Consider the following 17014-nt stretch of genomic DNA (forward strand, 5'->3'; position numbering starts at 1 on the left):
ATAACCCGTGCTCCAGATTCCCTTACCAACCGCCCCAGGGCCCTGAAGCCTCTTCTGGTTGCCCTTGGACTACGCATTGTGGCTTCACGGCCACCCACGTGGAAGGGCAGTAATAGGCACTAGTCCCAGGGCCGAACCAGGCTGGGAAGTTTCCTAGAGGTGTCCTTAGCCCGGGCCCCAGGGAGGCAGCAGCCTTCCCTGAGAGGAGGGCCTGTCCGGCGTATTGGACCCTCTGCTCTCCTTAGAAGGGCCTGGCCTACAACTGTCACCCGTCTCTTCTTCCTCCCAGAGGTGGTTGCGGCAGGGGGACAGGCCTTTCTGACCTTGGCAACACCTCTGGTGTAGATGGCTCCTCATCCACATCACCCACGGACTGGCCTCCCACATGCGGAGTGGAGCGCGGAGGACGTGCCTCTGTGGCGGGCGGGTCCCACAGCTGAGCTCCTCCGGCGAGGGTGGCGGCCACCGGCCGGACTCCCCTCTGGAGCCTCGCCAGGCCAAGGGCCGCGCCGCGCTCCGTGTGCCCGCTGCGCTCGCGGCGCTGCTGCTCGCTGGCACTCCCCGAGCTGCTTCGGAGAGGGGCGGAGGGTGGCCGAGACCCGCTGGGCCGCGGCCCGGCCCGGCCCCGGAGCGGCTCCCTCGGCGACCGGCCGCTGCCGCCGGTACCGCGCGTTTGAGCCTCCCGCCGTTGCCCCGGCAACGCCCAGACCTCGCCAACGGCTCTCGCGAGATCTGAGGGGCTCCCGCTCGGCTGTGTTCGGCCCCGCTCGCTTCCTCTCGGCTCTTTTCGGCCTCACTCGGCTCTGCTCGGCCCCGCTCGGTTCCTCTCGGCTCTCTTCGGCCGCGTTCGTCTCCGCTCTATCTCGCTCGGTTCCTCTCGGCTCTGCTCGGTCCCGCTCGCTTCCTCTCCGATCCGCTCGGCTCTGTTCGGACCGGCTCGGCTCGGCTCGGCTCGGCTCGGCTCGGCTCGGCTCGGCTCGGCTCGGCTCGGCCGGAGCAGCGGCAGAGCCGGCAGCAGGACAAGCGGCACCGGGCAGATGGGCTCCCCCCTTCTAGGGGGGGCAGGAGCACAAAAACGTCCTGCGCTAAGAGGAGAAGCGGAGACGCCTCTTCCCATCCCGACTTCTCTCGCCAAGGAGCTCTCTGCCCCCATCGCGCTGACTGCAGCAGCCGGGAGCATCGGGCTCCAGAGCCACCAGTGCCACCAGTACGGCACCAGTGCCGCCAGCCGCCGGGAGGGTCTGGCTTTTCCAGCCCTGACGGGATGCCAAGGAGAAGAGAGGGAAGAGTTCCCCCGGGAAACAGCCCGGCTTGCTCGTTTCTGCTCCTCCTTTCCCAAGTACCTTTCCCTTTCCTTTTAGAAGGCGGCCAAATCTGCCCCAGTCTTCACCTTTTTAGTGCTGTGAAGCAGAGTCCCGGCTAATACTGGAAACCTCTGCTGCTTCCTGGGGGGAAAGCGTGTTTTCTGCCAGGGGAAGGCTCAGTAAAGTAACACGCAGTTCCGAGTCGATGCTTGTTTTATTAGAACCTCATCTAAGAACTTTTCCACGTGACATTCCCGATGTATGACACTCGAGGATCACAATCTTAAAGCTTGTTGCTCTTTTTCCAAAAACTCTAGGCTGTGAAGAAAAGGACATTCTAACCCAACATCTTCAGGATGTTGAGTTGAGAAGATAAACAAAACAGACTTTCCGTTAAAGCGTTTAATAGGTAAGACAAGCAATGTGAAAAGCTGAATTACACGAGAAACAATACCACCTGACACTCACACTACAAGGTGACCTTTCCACCACAATCAGGACTTCCAGGTCAGTTCTTCCCACCAAAAAGATGCTGTAGTGGCGAAAAGATCATGCTGGGGAAGCAACAACAACAAGAGCACGTTATACTTCAAAGGCTTCTCTGAGAGTTGTACTAACAAGGTCATTTCTGTCCACTAGAAAGACACAGCCCCAGCGCAAAAGAAATCAGAGGAAGAGTGAAAAAATAGAGGAAACATGAAGAATAACTTGGCCACAAGGGTCTGGGCTCAGTAGTCAAAGGGACTGGCTACGTTAGGATTAAGAAGGACTTTTATTCCTTCCGAAACTAAGTCACCTATCAGTCACTGCCGATGGTCCACGTGTGCTGCACAGGGAACGCACCGCTCCCGCGGGATACAGCTCCACGGCTTCAGAGCGCTCCTTTGGCCAGCAGCGCCCAGCAACACTTTGCGCCGTTACTTTAGTTTGCGTTTCAAATGGTGTCTTTGAGAGTCAAGGTGGCCAAAGCCACAGTGGCTGAGCGGCCAAATAAAGGTCCTGCTTTATTTGGACCTGAAGGTCCATCCCGGGAAGGCCCTGTTAGAAGGGGGAGCGTTGAAGTCCTTTAGGAATGGGGCTGGAGATGGCTCTCCTCAGCTGATGAAAGCCCCGTTGGGTGGGGGCTGGGACTGGGGGCAGGAACCCTCCCGTGGCCGGGGGGGTGGTTCCCAAAGACAGCTCAGAAGAGGAACATTGACTGGGAACGTTGCCCCTGACCACAGGACATCCCTGAATGTTTCGTTGCCCTGGGAGACTTTGGTTTAACCCCAGAAAAGGCGTCTCCGTTCTTCAGGATCCCGCAGAATCGCCTGAACCGCCCCAATCAGGCCCAGCCTCCCCCACAGGCTCGGACACAGCCAGGCCTGCACCTGCTCAGAGCTGCGGTGTTAGTACCTTCTCCAGAACGTTGAGACACCTTTTCCTTTGGACTCCGCGCTTCCCTTGTTCGCCGTTGGGTCCGTTGGCTGCAGCAGCTGCACCGTGCCTTCAGCCTGACTGGCTGCTGTTCTTCGTTCGAGGTCAGATTCCCCAGATCCCCCTGCAAGGAACGGCAGAAGAACGAACCACAAGCTGGCTCTCTCCACACTCCCTGCGTACCAACGGCACACCCCGATACTGAGGGGGGGGTCCGGGCTCCGATGGCCGTGACGTTGGAAGGTGTCACGGCCATCCCCACGCAGACTGGCTTGGACATGGGCTCCCATCTCCCAGCCCGGCTCCCAAAGAGCCGCGTGGCCTCGCTCTGTGGCTGGGAGCGTGTGCCGCGGGGAGGGAGTCTCAGCCAAAATCCCTGCTGACCTACCGCTTCACGGTGGGTCTAATGCCTCATCTCGCCTGCTGAAAAATGCCAAACGTGCTTTTTAAAGGAAAACTCACACCAACGTAATCCTCGCAGCTTTGGAGGGAATCGGCCGGTTTGAATGGGACAATGCACAAACTCCTTACTTACAGAAAAGCGCTTGGTTACAGCCCACGCCAAGGAATGCTGGACTAAACTCACGCTCCTTTGCTTTGGAGGAATTCTGAAAGGAAAAGGAACCCAAGAACCATTACACCATGTCAAATTCCATCGGGCAGGAGATTTTTGCTTGTTCGCTCGCTGTAAGAACTAAAAGGCAAGGTCTACGCTCTTGTTCTGCCATTTGAATTTCTTTTCCTGCCACTACGAGGACTTTCTTCACCTATATATTTCCGCCTCTCCCTCCTCAGGACATTCGCACGCCCAACCTAAAGCTGTAATTCATTGAGTGGACTTTAACATAGCAGATAGGGAAAGAATAACAGCAGCTGTGGCACAGGCAGAGATTTTTAAAAAAGCACGAAGAGAGGTGCTGTGGGAAATAACAGCCACTGGACAATACAGGCCCCTGAACATCAGGCCTGCGAAGACACAGTCATAGGAAACAGAGTAACAGGGAAGGGACAAAAGCGAACAGCCACGGAAGCACGAGGTGAGCCAGGAATACCCAGGAGGAAGGCTATCAGCGAGACGAAGGAGCACAGACAACAAAATCAGCACGTAAGCTTCTTGAGGAGAGGATAAACCAGCTTTGTCACAGAGAGAGGAGAAGAGAAGAGGAGATCCGCTCCCCGATGGCGTTTCTCTTGCACTCAGCTCAGGCTGATGCAAAATTCCAAACTGTAGGTGGCCTGAGGTCTTTGCAGTTCAGTCTCGGAGCATTAACTAAGTCAGGAAAATTATCTGCAGTGACAGTCCGAGCGTCTCTCAGTTCTCTTTTCTCCTCCTTTGGCTGCTGGTGCACGCGCTAAGTGGAAAGCTGCGCAGGCTCAGCACCGCGCATCCTGACCAGACAGCCTGCTGGCGAGATCGCAGGCCGAGAAGGTATTTGGATGGGAGCTGGAAATGCCATCTCTGTCCCAGCCATGTGACGGCGGCACTTCCACGCTCCTCCTTCTGGATCGAGTGCCCGTCTTGTAACATCAGTCCTATGGGCACTAAGTAGACGGATTTCCTTCCTGTGTAACGAGACCCTTCCCTTTTTGAGATGCGTTCTGAAGCACCAGGTGGATCTGGATCCAAGGCCATGCGCTGCTGATAAAGGGAACAAGAGCCCTAGAGGAATGATCAGAAGAAGCCTGGGGAAGTACAGGGGCTACGGATACGTTTTTTCCTAAGCCTAATTTTTCTTCTGATCCTGAATACCAGAAGAAAGCAAATGGAAAGCAAATCAAACGGAAAGCAGGTCACAGAAGCACCTGGCGCTGATCTCCTAAAAAAACGCACTGAGGGAGAGACCATCTGCCCGTGATTTCAGGCGATGCTCGTGACACCTGCTCTGGTATTCATAAACACAACAGCTGGTGTCCGGACGTCCCTCTCAGTGCAACAGTGCTCTGACTCGTGCAGATTTCAGGTGCGAGTCGTGGTGGCACAAGCACCCGTTCCAGAGAAGGTTCTTCTCACCTGAATTGGTATTTGCTGAGAAGACGAGTCATTCCTCATGTCCTGGTTCCGACGGGGATAGGGTTAATTCTCCCCGGGCTCCGGCAGGGACACAGGTGTTCTATCCCATGGGAGCCATGCCCAGTCTGCAGCCAGCAGCTGCCGGGGAGGGGGCGGGAAGTCGCCGCTTGGGAGCGGGCTGGGGTGTCCCGGGACCGGTCGGTGAGCGGTGGAAAAGCTTATGTCATCTCCCGGGAAAACTCATCACTTGGCCAAGATTGACGAGCAGGAATAACAAATGCCTCAATGCAGGCGAAAAGGGAAAAACAAACTACCCGAAGGCATTTTTATACTTGCCACTTTAAGAATCTAGGACTAAACAGATGCTGTTGTCTCGTTCTGAATATTCCGTCGCTTACCGTTTCACATCCCTGCTTTGCTTTACTCCGACAGTCACCGTGCCTGGCTCCAGTCCTAAAAAGAAGTCAAAGGAGGAAGAACTGAGGTTACAAAACGTCACAAAAAGGAAGCAAACTTGTCAACGGCTACTCCAACTATTTAATTAGATATCAGGGTTTTGGTACCTCTAGACAAGAAGACAGATACCCTTAATCTGTCTTGGTCCTCATGCTTCAAAGTCTCCTTTCAAAAATGAAACTAGGCACTCCTTCCAGTGTCAGGCTTTCTGCTTTTCTAGTAAAACCAACGAGCAGTTCAAGAGGAAAAAGAAGCATTACATGACACGGAGAGTGGGATGAGCAGCAGGTTGAGAAAGGCCGCAAATCCTACAAGGTTACTGACACCAAGAGAAGGGCAGGGAGCAGAGAACCGCAGAAGCTCGTACAAGACTCGGTCATGGAGCAATGAGATGGCAGCGGAAACTCTGTGCAGAGAGGTACCAAGTGACGCACGTGGGGAAAACCAGCCCTGGATTCACACACAACATTGTGCCGATCAGTATCACTGGGGAGGGACACCTGGAGATTCTGAGAGCTCGACGCTCAATAGCACCCCAGGAAAACTCAAATACAAATCCCCCGTGAGGAATTATGAGCAAAAAACCTTGTCCAAACCAAAAAAAAAGACCAAGAGGTGGCCTGAGTAAAGCAGGCAAACTCCTTCCCAGGGCGACTGCTGAGACTGAACGAGCTCTTCAGTCTAACAGAGCGACTGGAAAAAAGTGATAGAGGGCTCGAAGCTGATGCCTCACCTCGCCAATTTAATTATGAAATCAAGAATACACTTTAAAATGATTTACTGGAATACGTAACTTCAGGGGCAAGACTCAGGACTAAGAGGGAGCTGCCAGACCGCATCACGACAGAGCCCTTTCTGGCCTCGTATTTTATGCATCTACAACTCACGTCTTGGCCAAAAGAGATCAGAATGTATTCTGGATCCTGGTCTCATTCTTCACTCGTTTCCAGCGGTTTTATTGTGACTAGGAACTGACGGGGGGGAGGGAAACTAAAGGACTACATTTATACGAGCAGGAAAAGAACCGGCTTCGGACTTCTCCCGTTATAATCTCGACATGAAATCCATCTGGGGAGCGGGCAGAATCTAAGGCAAAAAAGGAGATGATCTGACATGGTCTGTACATCGCCACGGAAGGGGAAGGTGAGCATCGACACCTCCCATCACAATGCTGCATCTGGGACTCTCTGCAGATACCTGCGAACACTGAGTACAGACACAAATTGTCTTTTTGTCAAACGCGACACTCTACGAAAGAAAGAAGGCGGCCAGACTATAACTAACAACGGCCTGCCTCGGAAAGGGAATCAAGAACGAAGCGTGAAGGGAGCCGCCATAACCAGCACTGCACCCTCGCGCTGAAGGCGGCCAACAGGCCCCTGAGGTGCATTAGGAGGCGTTTTGCCAGCAGCTCGAGGGAGGTGATCCTTCCCCTCTGCTCAGGGCTGCTGAGGGCTGGGTGCTGCTCCGTCCAGACTGGGCTCCCTGGGACAAGACGGGGACTCGCCGGGGGGAGCCCAGCAAAGGGCCACAAAGATGATGAAGGGACTGGAGCACTGTTCCGATGTGGAGAGGCTGGGAGAGCTGGGACTGTTCAGCCTGGAGATGGCTCAGGGGGGCTCTTACCAACGCACACCTGATGGGAGGGAAGGAAGAAGAGGGAGCCGCGCTGTCCACCTGAGGGGGGCACGTCCTGGGCAACCTGCTCTGGGTGACCCGGCCTGAGCAGGAGGGGTTGGACTCAGTGATATCAAAGGTGCCGTGCAACCTCAACGATTCCGTGAAAGCCACAGAGAGGGATCTCGGCCTCAAGACGAGCGGCAGCATTCACCAGCCGACCCAGAGGAACAGGCTGGTGTGCAGCTAGAAAGCTGCTCCCGGCCCTTCCCGTCCACCCCGGGCTCAGGTGTGCAACCCTGCTTTGTCTCGCTGCTGAGGTCCCATCCCGCTGCGACTCTCCAGAGAATGTGGACACAAAGGAGATAAACGGGGAGACCTCTAGTTAATGGCACGGGAACCCGAAAGCATAGGATAACTTTCTGCAAACATGGGCGATGCTGCTTAGGTTCTGTCACCTACGGAAAAGAAGGAAGAAGACAAATGGGGCAAAGGATTATATAGGGATGAAATTGGAGGAAGGTACAAGAGACGTTAAAAACACTGGTATGTGCCCTGGAGGACTATTTGGTAGTCAACTCACCTGTCCGTACCCAACGGTGGGCGTGAGGTCTCTGCTCCGACTTCCACTCTCCTCCTCTTCACCGCTTCTTCCGCTGCAGGACTTTCGGACGCTTCATTGCTTCTCTTGACCTTCAAAACATTGCTAACTTCGTATTGATAAAATTCGATTTTGACTTTTCTATTTTAGAACAAAATTCAGAGTTAATATACATTCATCTTTCGCAAAATCATTCGTCCTTATACAACAAAAACCGAAAAAGGCTTGAGGAAGAAGAGATCAGCTGCCTTATTCAAACAGAAGACGAGCACTGAGAGGCCATCCAGAGAATTATGCTCAACCGCTTTCACCACGAAATACTGCTTGCCATCTTCAGAGGAGGGCCAGGGAATGCCATTAGCAGGAATGTAATGCTGGCAGAGAGAGCGGGAGTTTCTTCCGGGCCATTTGGACAGGAACCCTTCACTAATTCACTCCAGTTTTAGTCACTTACCCGTATCGAAAACAAACCTACCCCGAGCTCTCATTCAACAAAAACTTTCCAAAGAAGCTTAACTTTGTTGTTTACGACACACACAGCACCTCGGAAACTACCTCCTGATTCAGCCATATCGACCCCATCCTACAGACTCTCCCGCTGAAGAGACCGGTTGACAGCTCAGCTCAGACTTGTAGAAAACACACTGAACCGAAGCCAGCAGGGCTCCTCAGGCAGGACTCCGTTCAAAGGCCGATGGAACCAACAGGACCATTTCTCCCAGCTTGGGTGGTTACGGGGGAGAATTCAGTGCCACCTTACGGTGCCTGATGGACAGCCAGAAACAGGAGAACTACAGCATTGCCGAGAGCTATGTTCTGCTTCTTCAGACTATTTAGTATATAACTTAAACCACAAACAACAAACCAAAAACAGGTACAAAACTTACAAGCGCATCACTGCCCTCGTTTCCTTCTTTACCTGTAACAGACGTATCACAAAATTTGGTGAATATTTGGTGACTGGACTGTCTTTAACCAGCTTAAAAGTACATTTTTGCATTGCACCTCACTTCCGGAGAACAAGACAAACTCCTCAGAAACCATGTTGGACTTGCATATGATACGTTGAAACCGAAAAACGGCAAACGCAGCTCTTTCAGAACTAGAATTCCTGCGAGGAATACCCGTGTCGATGGGATGGGGACAACTGCTTCTCTTGAAGCGTCAAAGGAGTCTTCAGAAGAGAAGAGGGAACATTTGCCAATCACACAAGAGACGTTATTACCAGAATTACTGTAATAATTTAGAAAAACAAATGCATTCTTTCTTTGGGACAACAGAAACAAAGAGTGTGGAGTTCAATGTCAACAAACGTCATCAAGCACAAGGAGGCAAAACACAGGTTCCATCTACACGTGCTGGCTCCAGCCGAGCTACCGACATTAAAGAACGAAGGTCGGGAGCCGCTGGGCGCTGCTTCATCCACATACTAGCTGAAGAGTCAGCAGGGCTTGGGAAGGCAAAGGGAGAGTCAGGAAATGTCAGGAAAGCAATACAGGACACGAGAGAACACACTGTTCCGCTCTATTTCAAATCCACGGTACGGCCGTGCTGCGTGCAGTTTTGCTCCCTCCAATTCAAAGACACGGTAGGTGAAAGGAAAGGGAAAAGCGAGACACAGATGAGAGATGTTTCCAGAAATGATGCAAACGTAACCATAGTGACTTACCACAAGGTACATTCTGCTGAAATGAGTTGAGTTCTAGATAGACAGTGCAAATGTAGGGATAAGGCACGAGAAGGACGTTCTCATGTTTGAATCTCATCTCCGATAATCTCTCCCATTTATTCAGATCTGCGAACGATGATAAGAACAGAGCACTAACATTCCAAAGGAGCAGGCATCCTGACAACGTCTCCTTGGAAAGCTGCAAAAGTCACACCACAGGGCACATGTGCCGAAGGCAGCAAATACAATCTGGCGGTAGGAACCGCGGGAAACACCACGAGCGACACCTTACAAGAAACACTTGTCCAGGTGATCCTCTCCCAGAGCTCGCACAGCTGGGGAGTAACTAAGAGCTACGCTCCAGCGAGGAGCCCGACACCCAGACTGCAGGACACCTCATCACGCCAGGCCTCTGAGCTGGCACTTCTCACTAGGGCCCAGCGCTGGCTGCGCGTGGGCATGGACTGCCAAGTTCTGGAAACACAAGCCCACGAGCCAAACCCTCCTCGAGCATGCAGGCAAGACTGGCTGAGCTCTAGCCACGCAAACCAACAACCCCAACATTTGTTTGGGCGCTTCCTGTCTGACGATGCTCTTGGCCGCTTTCTCTTCCTGGCAGGAACAGGAATAAGTTGCTCTCCTACGTACCAGCTTCTGACAGAGAGCGAGGACGACCTCCTCCTTGCCTGCTACTACGAGGTGCGGCAATAGCGCGCTCTTCCAAGACTGGAAGGGAACGCCTTGGAGGAGGAAACACCTGGATGTCCATTACTCCTGGGCACCCAGAACCACAGGAGGGGATGCCAAAGGGCCTGATCCGATGCCCAAACTGACACACCTCAGGACTGAAAAGGCTTCTCATTCGACCAGTTTACTTTTCTCTTCAACAAGAGCCTCAGCAGAGTAACTGCTTTTGAACCCTTTACACTACGGCACCTACAATATTTAATCCTAAGGTACCTTAAGAGAAAACTACCGCGGTCTTCTCTACGAGTGGCCAACGTTGCTGAGCCTGCAGGGAGCATCTGACGTTTGTCAGCCTTTTTATGCACTAGCTTTGCTTGCAATCGCATTAGGTGGGCTTCCTGGGACTTTATCAATACACATGCATTTTCTCTGGCTAAATCTGATTCGGAATGCAGGGGCGTTCATCTGAAATCCCCGCAAAACTCTCTTTTCACATCAGTTCTCTGGTGAAGGCAACAACTGAGGAGGACCTTCAGCTAAGGTAAAACTGCAAAGCTCAAAGGAGTCGTACTCCAGCTAAAGCTCTGCACGCCACTGGACACGAAGGTCGAATTACACAGTGCCCAACAGAGACAACTCATTGAACCTCTTCTTTTACGAACAGGAAAGAAAGGATACACGGAAAGACAGTGAAGTGGTCTGTAGAAAATGGATGTAAATCATCAAGATTTCCAAGGATTACTCGAATCGCTTCCTGGGGAGGCCAAAAAAAGAAACGAGAGAAGAATATTAACAATACAGCCACAATTCGACTGTGAAGTACAGTTTCAAGGCACGGAAAAAATTTACAATTACTTTACAGCTTGCACGAATCAGGGAAGAGCAGGTTCTAGCTATTTTGCTTTTCCTCCTCCCCTTCTTCTCCCCACTCCCTCCCATCACCCAGAGTGCGCTGCACTCACAGGCTCATAGAAACTGAAGTGAATTAATATCGTAGTCTTGAGCTAACGCAGAAGCATCGCTATGGAGAACGGAGGCGTGCTTTTAAATTTAAGAAATTCTGCATTTCAGAATTCTCCTTTTTGCCAGCAAAACACATGCAGCGTTGACCTCTTTCAAAAGTGAACATATTCCTCTTTTTCTGAATATTGACCAAGTTCAGTTACAGAGGAACTGCAATTCAGCCCCAGCTAACTCCTGCTTTACCATCGGGAAACTTTTTCTAGTAATACCTTTCAGTATTTTCAAAAGCAAAAAAGACCAAAATAATCAAATGATTATTTTCTGCATCAATTAAAATCAGCATATTTTCATCCATAATATTTATAATGCTATTACTCTACTCTGAAGGGGTTTTTTTAAAGTAAGTAATGGGAGCATTTCTGAGCAGGCAGGATATTTGACTCATTGTCTCGGGAACGGCAGGAGGTTTCTTCTGTCTCAGGAAGAAGACGACAACAACAGAGCTCATCAGCGGTCACCAAGCTCGGTCACAAAGTACTGGCATCATCAACAGAACGTCCACTGCTCCCACCAGCTCCTCAGCTGCGAGGAAAGCGCGTGCAATTGAGCCTTAGATCAGCTGCTGCCCCGCTGGCTCACCAGTACCACCACAGCTCCTGAACAAAGGGGAGGGTGCCGCAGCTCGTCAGGCCTGAGCACTTCAAAGCACTGCTCAGGTCTGGGGCTGAAGTTTCACGTATCCAGTTTTAACAGTCGGTCGCTTCTTGGAAATACTTCAAATAAAACCATTACTCTTCTACGCTAACGCTGCCTGTTGGTGACGGCTTCTCATTTGCCACATTTTTTCACCCTCGTGCTCTCCAGGGAAGTTCCCCATCGCTCTCACTCGAAACGCTGCATTGGACAAAATGTCCTCAGTCCCGTAACAAACAAAACATTTGCTCAGCTTAACGTGCAGACAAAGTGCCAGGGACCTGCTTCCTCTCCTACCTCTAACTCCTTGACAGCACTTCCAGCGTTGAGATCAGGAGCACTGTGAAACAAACAGAGACAGTTCATCCCAGCCTCATCAAAGAGCAACGCAGCTGCATTCGTTGGAAGAGTTTAAACATCCACAAATCATCATTCCCACTGCACACAGAAAATACTTAGCAGGCAGATGAACTCCTGATTTACTGTTTGTAAAAAACATCTGGTATTCCACAAGGACTGTTTCTTTTCAATTTTCTGCCCCTTTGCGTTTTGCGTGAGGATACAATGGACGGGAGATCAGATCTTTTCAGGTGATCCTCAGGAACCTCTAGGACTGGGGTTTTGACAAGGCGCCCTCAAACCAGCACCTCTGTCTTCCAGCCGATGGCGATGCCAGTCCCCGCAACGGACTAAAAGCAGGAACCAGCAGGACACATCTCTGAATCCCCTCCACGGCGCAAACCTGCAGAGGAACGGGCCTTCACAGCATTGGACCTAAGCCCTGCGATGCTGGGAGCTGTGTACTGCCTGCATCAAGCTGTCTCCTGCTTTTCTCAGCCAGCTTCTCAAAGCTGTTTGCGGCTAGGTGTCGGCCAACAATCAAATGCAGAGGGAGAGAGGTCCCAAAGAAAATCCGAACCCATTAAAAAGTAAAGAAATCACATAACTGTTGCTTGGAAGTAAGTAAATACAGTGGAGCGTAAGGAATTATGGCACACGAGTGCTCCCTGGTACGTGCTCTGGGAGGCAGCCATTCTCCTATCCTCCACATTCAGGGTCCCCAGCCCTGAACCTTCTGACTGCCCCAGGATCTTCTGAACGCTACACGACACCACAACACACCTTCCTCTCCAAAATCAACACGGAGAACTAAACGAGGAAGGTTAATCCTCCTGGATCCGACACTATTGCAGCAAAATGCTCAAGCAAAGCTAAAGAAACGACTGCGTTTCAACTCATCCCAAAATAAAGTCATGCAACAGAATTTCAAAGAGCCAGCCTACAAAGGAAAAAGGAGACAAGCGTGGCACAAGATCGGAGGTAGCTTCAGGTCTGGAGACAGACCAGGTGGCACGATGTTCATAGCACACGCTCCTCCATCCTGCTGCAGCCAACAACAGCCACCTCCCGAGCGAACCCAGGCTCTGGCAATGGCTGCGCGCGTCTGATTGCAAAAGGAAATCCACGCACACTCATGAAACCACCCTCGAGGCAGGTGCTCGAGTCATTGCCTGTGGCATTTCAGCCCTGCTGCAACCTCACGGCCATGACAAGGGGGGTTTGGGGACGGCACGGTGCTGTTCTTTTTCTCTGACACAGGGATACTCGCTGGCTCAAAAGGATCTCAGTTCTAGTTCCTGCACGGTTGCCACCGTCTCAAGAGAGAGTTAACTCAACAGTCTGTAAGACCTTCCAAAAGCCTCTGAGGGCACCAGCCTCCAACTGCTGTCTGCTGATGACCACAGCCCTGCAGGATGTACACGGGGAGCCACATTATGCTGAGCCACTGCTTTGGGCTGCTTTTATTTGGGAATACTATTGTTCTTAACGATTAATCAGAGGCTGAGACAGCAACAACTCATCAAGTTTCAGACCAAGTTTGAGCTCTACAGAACACTCCTTCAGCAGGACACAATCTAGAAGCACTTGCTTTGGAATACCAGCCTTAAACCCGAGCAGCTCCAGTTCCTTTTCCAGAGTAGCTCAAACACCTGTGACTATTACGGAGCGCAGCCTCCACGATTCTGAGTCCCCTCTCAAACGAAAAGCTCCAGAGCTCCTTGAGGAAGCTGGTCAAGGTTTTGCCCACTCACAAAAGCACTTGCCCATCATCTCTGTGTGTCTGACCAGCAGGCACAAGAAGGTTCCTCCAGGGCAATACCCTCGGGGAAAGTCTTTTTTTCACCTCTACAAGATCATCCTCTTGACTTGTCTGACATCTTCCCCACGTGGTGGGGATCTGACCCAGCACCCTGTGCTTTAGTTACCAACTGACCAAAGGGATATCCCACAGCACAGGACGTCACGCTTAGCAATAAAACCAGGGAAAGAAGGAGGAAGGGGGGACGCTCAGCGTTATGGTGTTTGTCTTCCCAAGCAACTCTTAGGTGTGATGGAGCCCGGCTTTCCTGGAGATTAAACACCCGCCCGCCGATGGCAAGCAGAGAACGAATTCCTGATTTTGCTTTGTTTGCACGCACGGCTTTTGCTTTACTAATTAAAGTCTTTATCTCAACCCACTTTATCCTTATTTCTACCCCTCCGATTCTCTCCCTCACCCCACTGCGGGGCACCGAGTGAGCGGCTGTGCGGGGCTTCCTTGTCAGCTGGGACTAAAGCACTACAAAGACTCTAGGGCTTTTCAGGTAAACACAGAATCACAAAACGCTGTCGGTAAAAACAGCCTCTCTGTCCACTGAAGCACAAAACCCACACGTGGCAGTGAAACAGGAGCGTTTTTTACAGCTCAAATTACTCTCTTGAGCCAATGCTCAGCCTGTGCAAGCCCAGCAGCAACTTTTAAGTGACCACTTTCGGGGTCAGTGAAAGAAGGCAGGAAAGGAGGAGCCCCCAGACCTGAGTTTAGTGTCTCATACTCACTCACTGCTACCCGCAGCCGCCAAACCGCGGGGTGACTTTGCAGCTTTAACACGCTTACCTGCTGAAGTTGCCATACCGGATTTTAAATTTGTACACAAGCCCGCCTGCATGAAGGAACCTTGTTTCAGGCAACGGGTAGGTAAACGGTTTCAGCGACATCTTTCTTTCTCCCAGGATACAGCCTAGGGGAGCAGGAGAGTCAAAGGTCAATGGCTAAAACCCTCCACCAGATCTCACTCTGTCCTACGAGAAGAAGGGATGGCGCGCAGTGTTTCCTCGAGAGGCCATCTGCCGAGAGAACAGGCTTCCCACCCGCGTCTCCTACCAGTCCGACAATCGCCGATTCGGGCATTCCAATAAAGCAGGGTGGGTTTGGGCAGGCTTCGAGGACGGGCTTGCAGCAGACAGCCACCCGCCTCCAGCTGCGCTGCTCGGGCGGTGTCCCCACCAACGGCCCCGAGGCCGTACGGGCCCCTTGCCCCGGGGGAAGGCAACAAGGCCCGGGCAGGGCCGTGTGGCAGCCCGGGACCGACCCCGGCCCTGAGGGACCCCCGGCGGCGGCGGCGGCCCCCGCAGCCCCTGCGGGTGCGGCCCGGAGAAACGCGTCCCCCCCCGCCGCCCCCCGGCCTCTGCCGGACGCCAGCGGCGAGAGGCAGCGCCTGCGGCCCCCGCAGCCCCGGGGCGCAGGGAGGGCCCGGGGCCGACCGGGCACGCCGGGGGAAGGCCGGGCCCCGCCGCGGACGCTGGCGCCGCTCCCCGGCCTGCCCCGGGGGGAGATGTCGCCGCCGCCTCCGCGGCCCCGCTGCCGGCCCCGACGCCCCCGGGCAGCCCCGGCGCTGGCGCCCAGCGGGCGGAGGCCCCGCCGCGCCCGCCCGTGCCTCAGGCGGGGCCGGGCCCGCGGCCGGAGCCGAGCCCAGCCGAGGGCAGCCGGGCGGGGCCGAGCCGGGCCCGTACCCGCTCCCTCCGCTCCGGCCGCCCGCTCTGCACCGGCCGCTGCTGCTGCTGCGCTTCAGAGGTGTAATAAATAGAATCATGTTTGTTAATCAAATCAGGCTTTCTTAAAGGCTGGTGAAAACTTACACTGTTTCGACTCTTCACATACTTGAATCGCAGGCATCCAGCGGGCTGTCTGGGGCACTTTGATACCTCAAGGCCTAAATCACAGGCATCTGGTGTGTTTTAACACTTCAAAGGGAAGAGCTAAGTTGTGAGACAAGCTGAAAAGAGTCTCCCCAAGGACACTGATAAAGATGAGGAGCCTTCAGCCCCACGACCATCAGGAGGCGGGACAAGACCGACCCCCTAGCAACACGTCGCTCAGACACGGAATATACCAGGATTGACACATATACGGGAACCAGAAGAGTATAGAATCAACTACTTTCGGGGAGTGGGTGTGCGCCGTTGGCGGAGCAAAGACTCCCCGGCCGCCCAGCGCTGTTTTGCTTGTTGCCGCTTGCTTAATAAACTAATTCGATTAATTGGACTGGTTCCTGTCAATTATTGGGCCACAATCTATAACAAATTTGGTGCCGTGACTCGGATAGAGGCAATTTGGCTGTAAACCTCACGGGGGGGCGCCCCGCTGAGTAAGCGGCCCCTGTTGGGGGTTTTTACACCCAAAACCTCTACCGACAAACTCGAAATTCGGCAGTAAGCAAATAAAAGCCGGCAACCCCGTAAACTTTGTGCACGAAGACCCGAACGAAGACTCAGGAGTGAGTAAGTATAGGCCGGTGATCCGTTCGGTTGGGGTTGGGTATCCCGTAGTGTGCCTGTGTGAGACGTCCACTTGAGGACGAAGCAAGTGCGGACCCCTTAGTAGTGCGGTTCCCATCTACCGCGAGGGACTGGGCCACGAACAGGGGGAAAAGATTGTGTGTGTGTGTGAAGGCACTCTGGAAAATGGGACAGAAGAAAAGCAAGCCTTCTGATCCCATGGGTGGGTCGGTGCCTAAGGTTAGGTTACCCCAGATACCGCCAGACAGTTCGTTAGGATTAATGATTAAATATTGGGATGATTACCCTTCTAGGCAGGGTAAGGATAAAGCAAAAATGATACGTTATTGTATGGAAGTTTGGGGTGGGAAACAAATTAGAAGTGACCACCTGTATTGGCCCGTTTTTGGGTCCTTTGAAGATTGGATATGCCAGGCTTTACATATTTATGTTAATTCTAAGGAACCCTTTAGCCTGGAGGAGAGTGAATATGCACACTTGTGGATAAGGTCAGAGACTAGAGTAAATCTATATCACTTGAGAGAGAAGAAACAGGGGGGTAGGAAAAAAAAAAAAACCAATTTGTAGCTAAATCATGGACGGACATTAGAAAGAAGCTGGAGAAAGTGGAGGATTGGCAGGATAGGGGTTTGGATGAATTGTTAAGGGAAGCCCAGAAAGTGTATGTCCGCAGGGAGGAGGAAATACATAAGAGACAAGCCAGAATGTTGGTAGCTGCAGTCAGAGAAGGGCAAAGGATGTCAACCCCTGGAAAAGGGTTTGAAGCTCGCCAGATAAGACAGGAGACCCGAAAACCTTTAAGAGGGAGAGAATGGGAAACTGTGGTTTGTTTTTATTGTGGAGGAAAAGGGCATGTTAAAAAGGACTGCAGAAAGAGAATGATGGATGAGAAAATGTTCAAAGACTAGGGGTGTCAGGGGCTCTATTTGCTGGGAACCCGAGAAAAAAAAAAAAAAAAACCAAAAAAAAAACCAAAC

At 52.5% G+C, this 17014-nt stretch overlaps 1 protein-coding gene and 1 long non-coding RNA gene across 3 annotated transcripts; both read right to left on the minus strand.

Moving 5' to 3' along the window:
• Positions 1-969: 969 nt before the first annotated feature.
• LOC128917281 (membrane-anchored junction protein-like) lies at positions 970-14878 on the minus strand. Of its 2 annotated transcripts, XM_054220038.1 has the most exons (7): positions 14356-14878; positions 11715-11757; positions 10440-10515; positions 9075-9200; positions 8293-8324; positions 7388-7497; positions 5908-7262 (listed from the first exon to the last, which is right to left on the minus strand). In XM_054220038.1, the coding sequence occupies exons 1-7, from the start codon at positions 14454-14456 to the stop codon at positions 7259-7261; spliced, it is 492 nt and encodes a 163-aa protein (XP_054076013.1). In that variant the 5' UTR covers positions 14457-14878; the 3' UTR covers positions 5908-7258. The 2 variants fall into 2 exon arrangements, with proteins under 2 accessions (XP_054076014.1, XP_054076013.1); XM_054220039.1 differs by lacking the exons at positions 5908-7262; positions 7388-7497; positions 8293-8324; positions 9075-9200 and adding an exon at positions 970-1341 and having other exon boundaries at positions 10469-10515.
• LOC128917282 (uncharacterized) lies at positions 1458-2875 on the minus strand. The gene is made up of 3 exons (XR_008469242.1): positions 2700-2875; positions 1773-1858; positions 1458-1622 (listed from the first exon to the last, which is right to left on the minus strand). It is a non-coding gene; the product is annotated as an uncharacterized LOC128917282 (long non-coding RNA).
• Positions 14879-17014: the final 2136 nt, after the last annotated feature.

This window comes from Rissa tridactyla, chromosome 13 (assembly GCF_028500815.1).
Source record: "Rissa tridactyla isolate bRisTri1 chromosome 13, bRisTri1.patW.cur.20221130, whole genome shotgun sequence".
Taxonomy (NCBI): domain Eukaryota; kingdom Metazoa; phylum Chordata; class Aves; order Charadriiformes; family Laridae; genus Rissa; species Rissa tridactyla.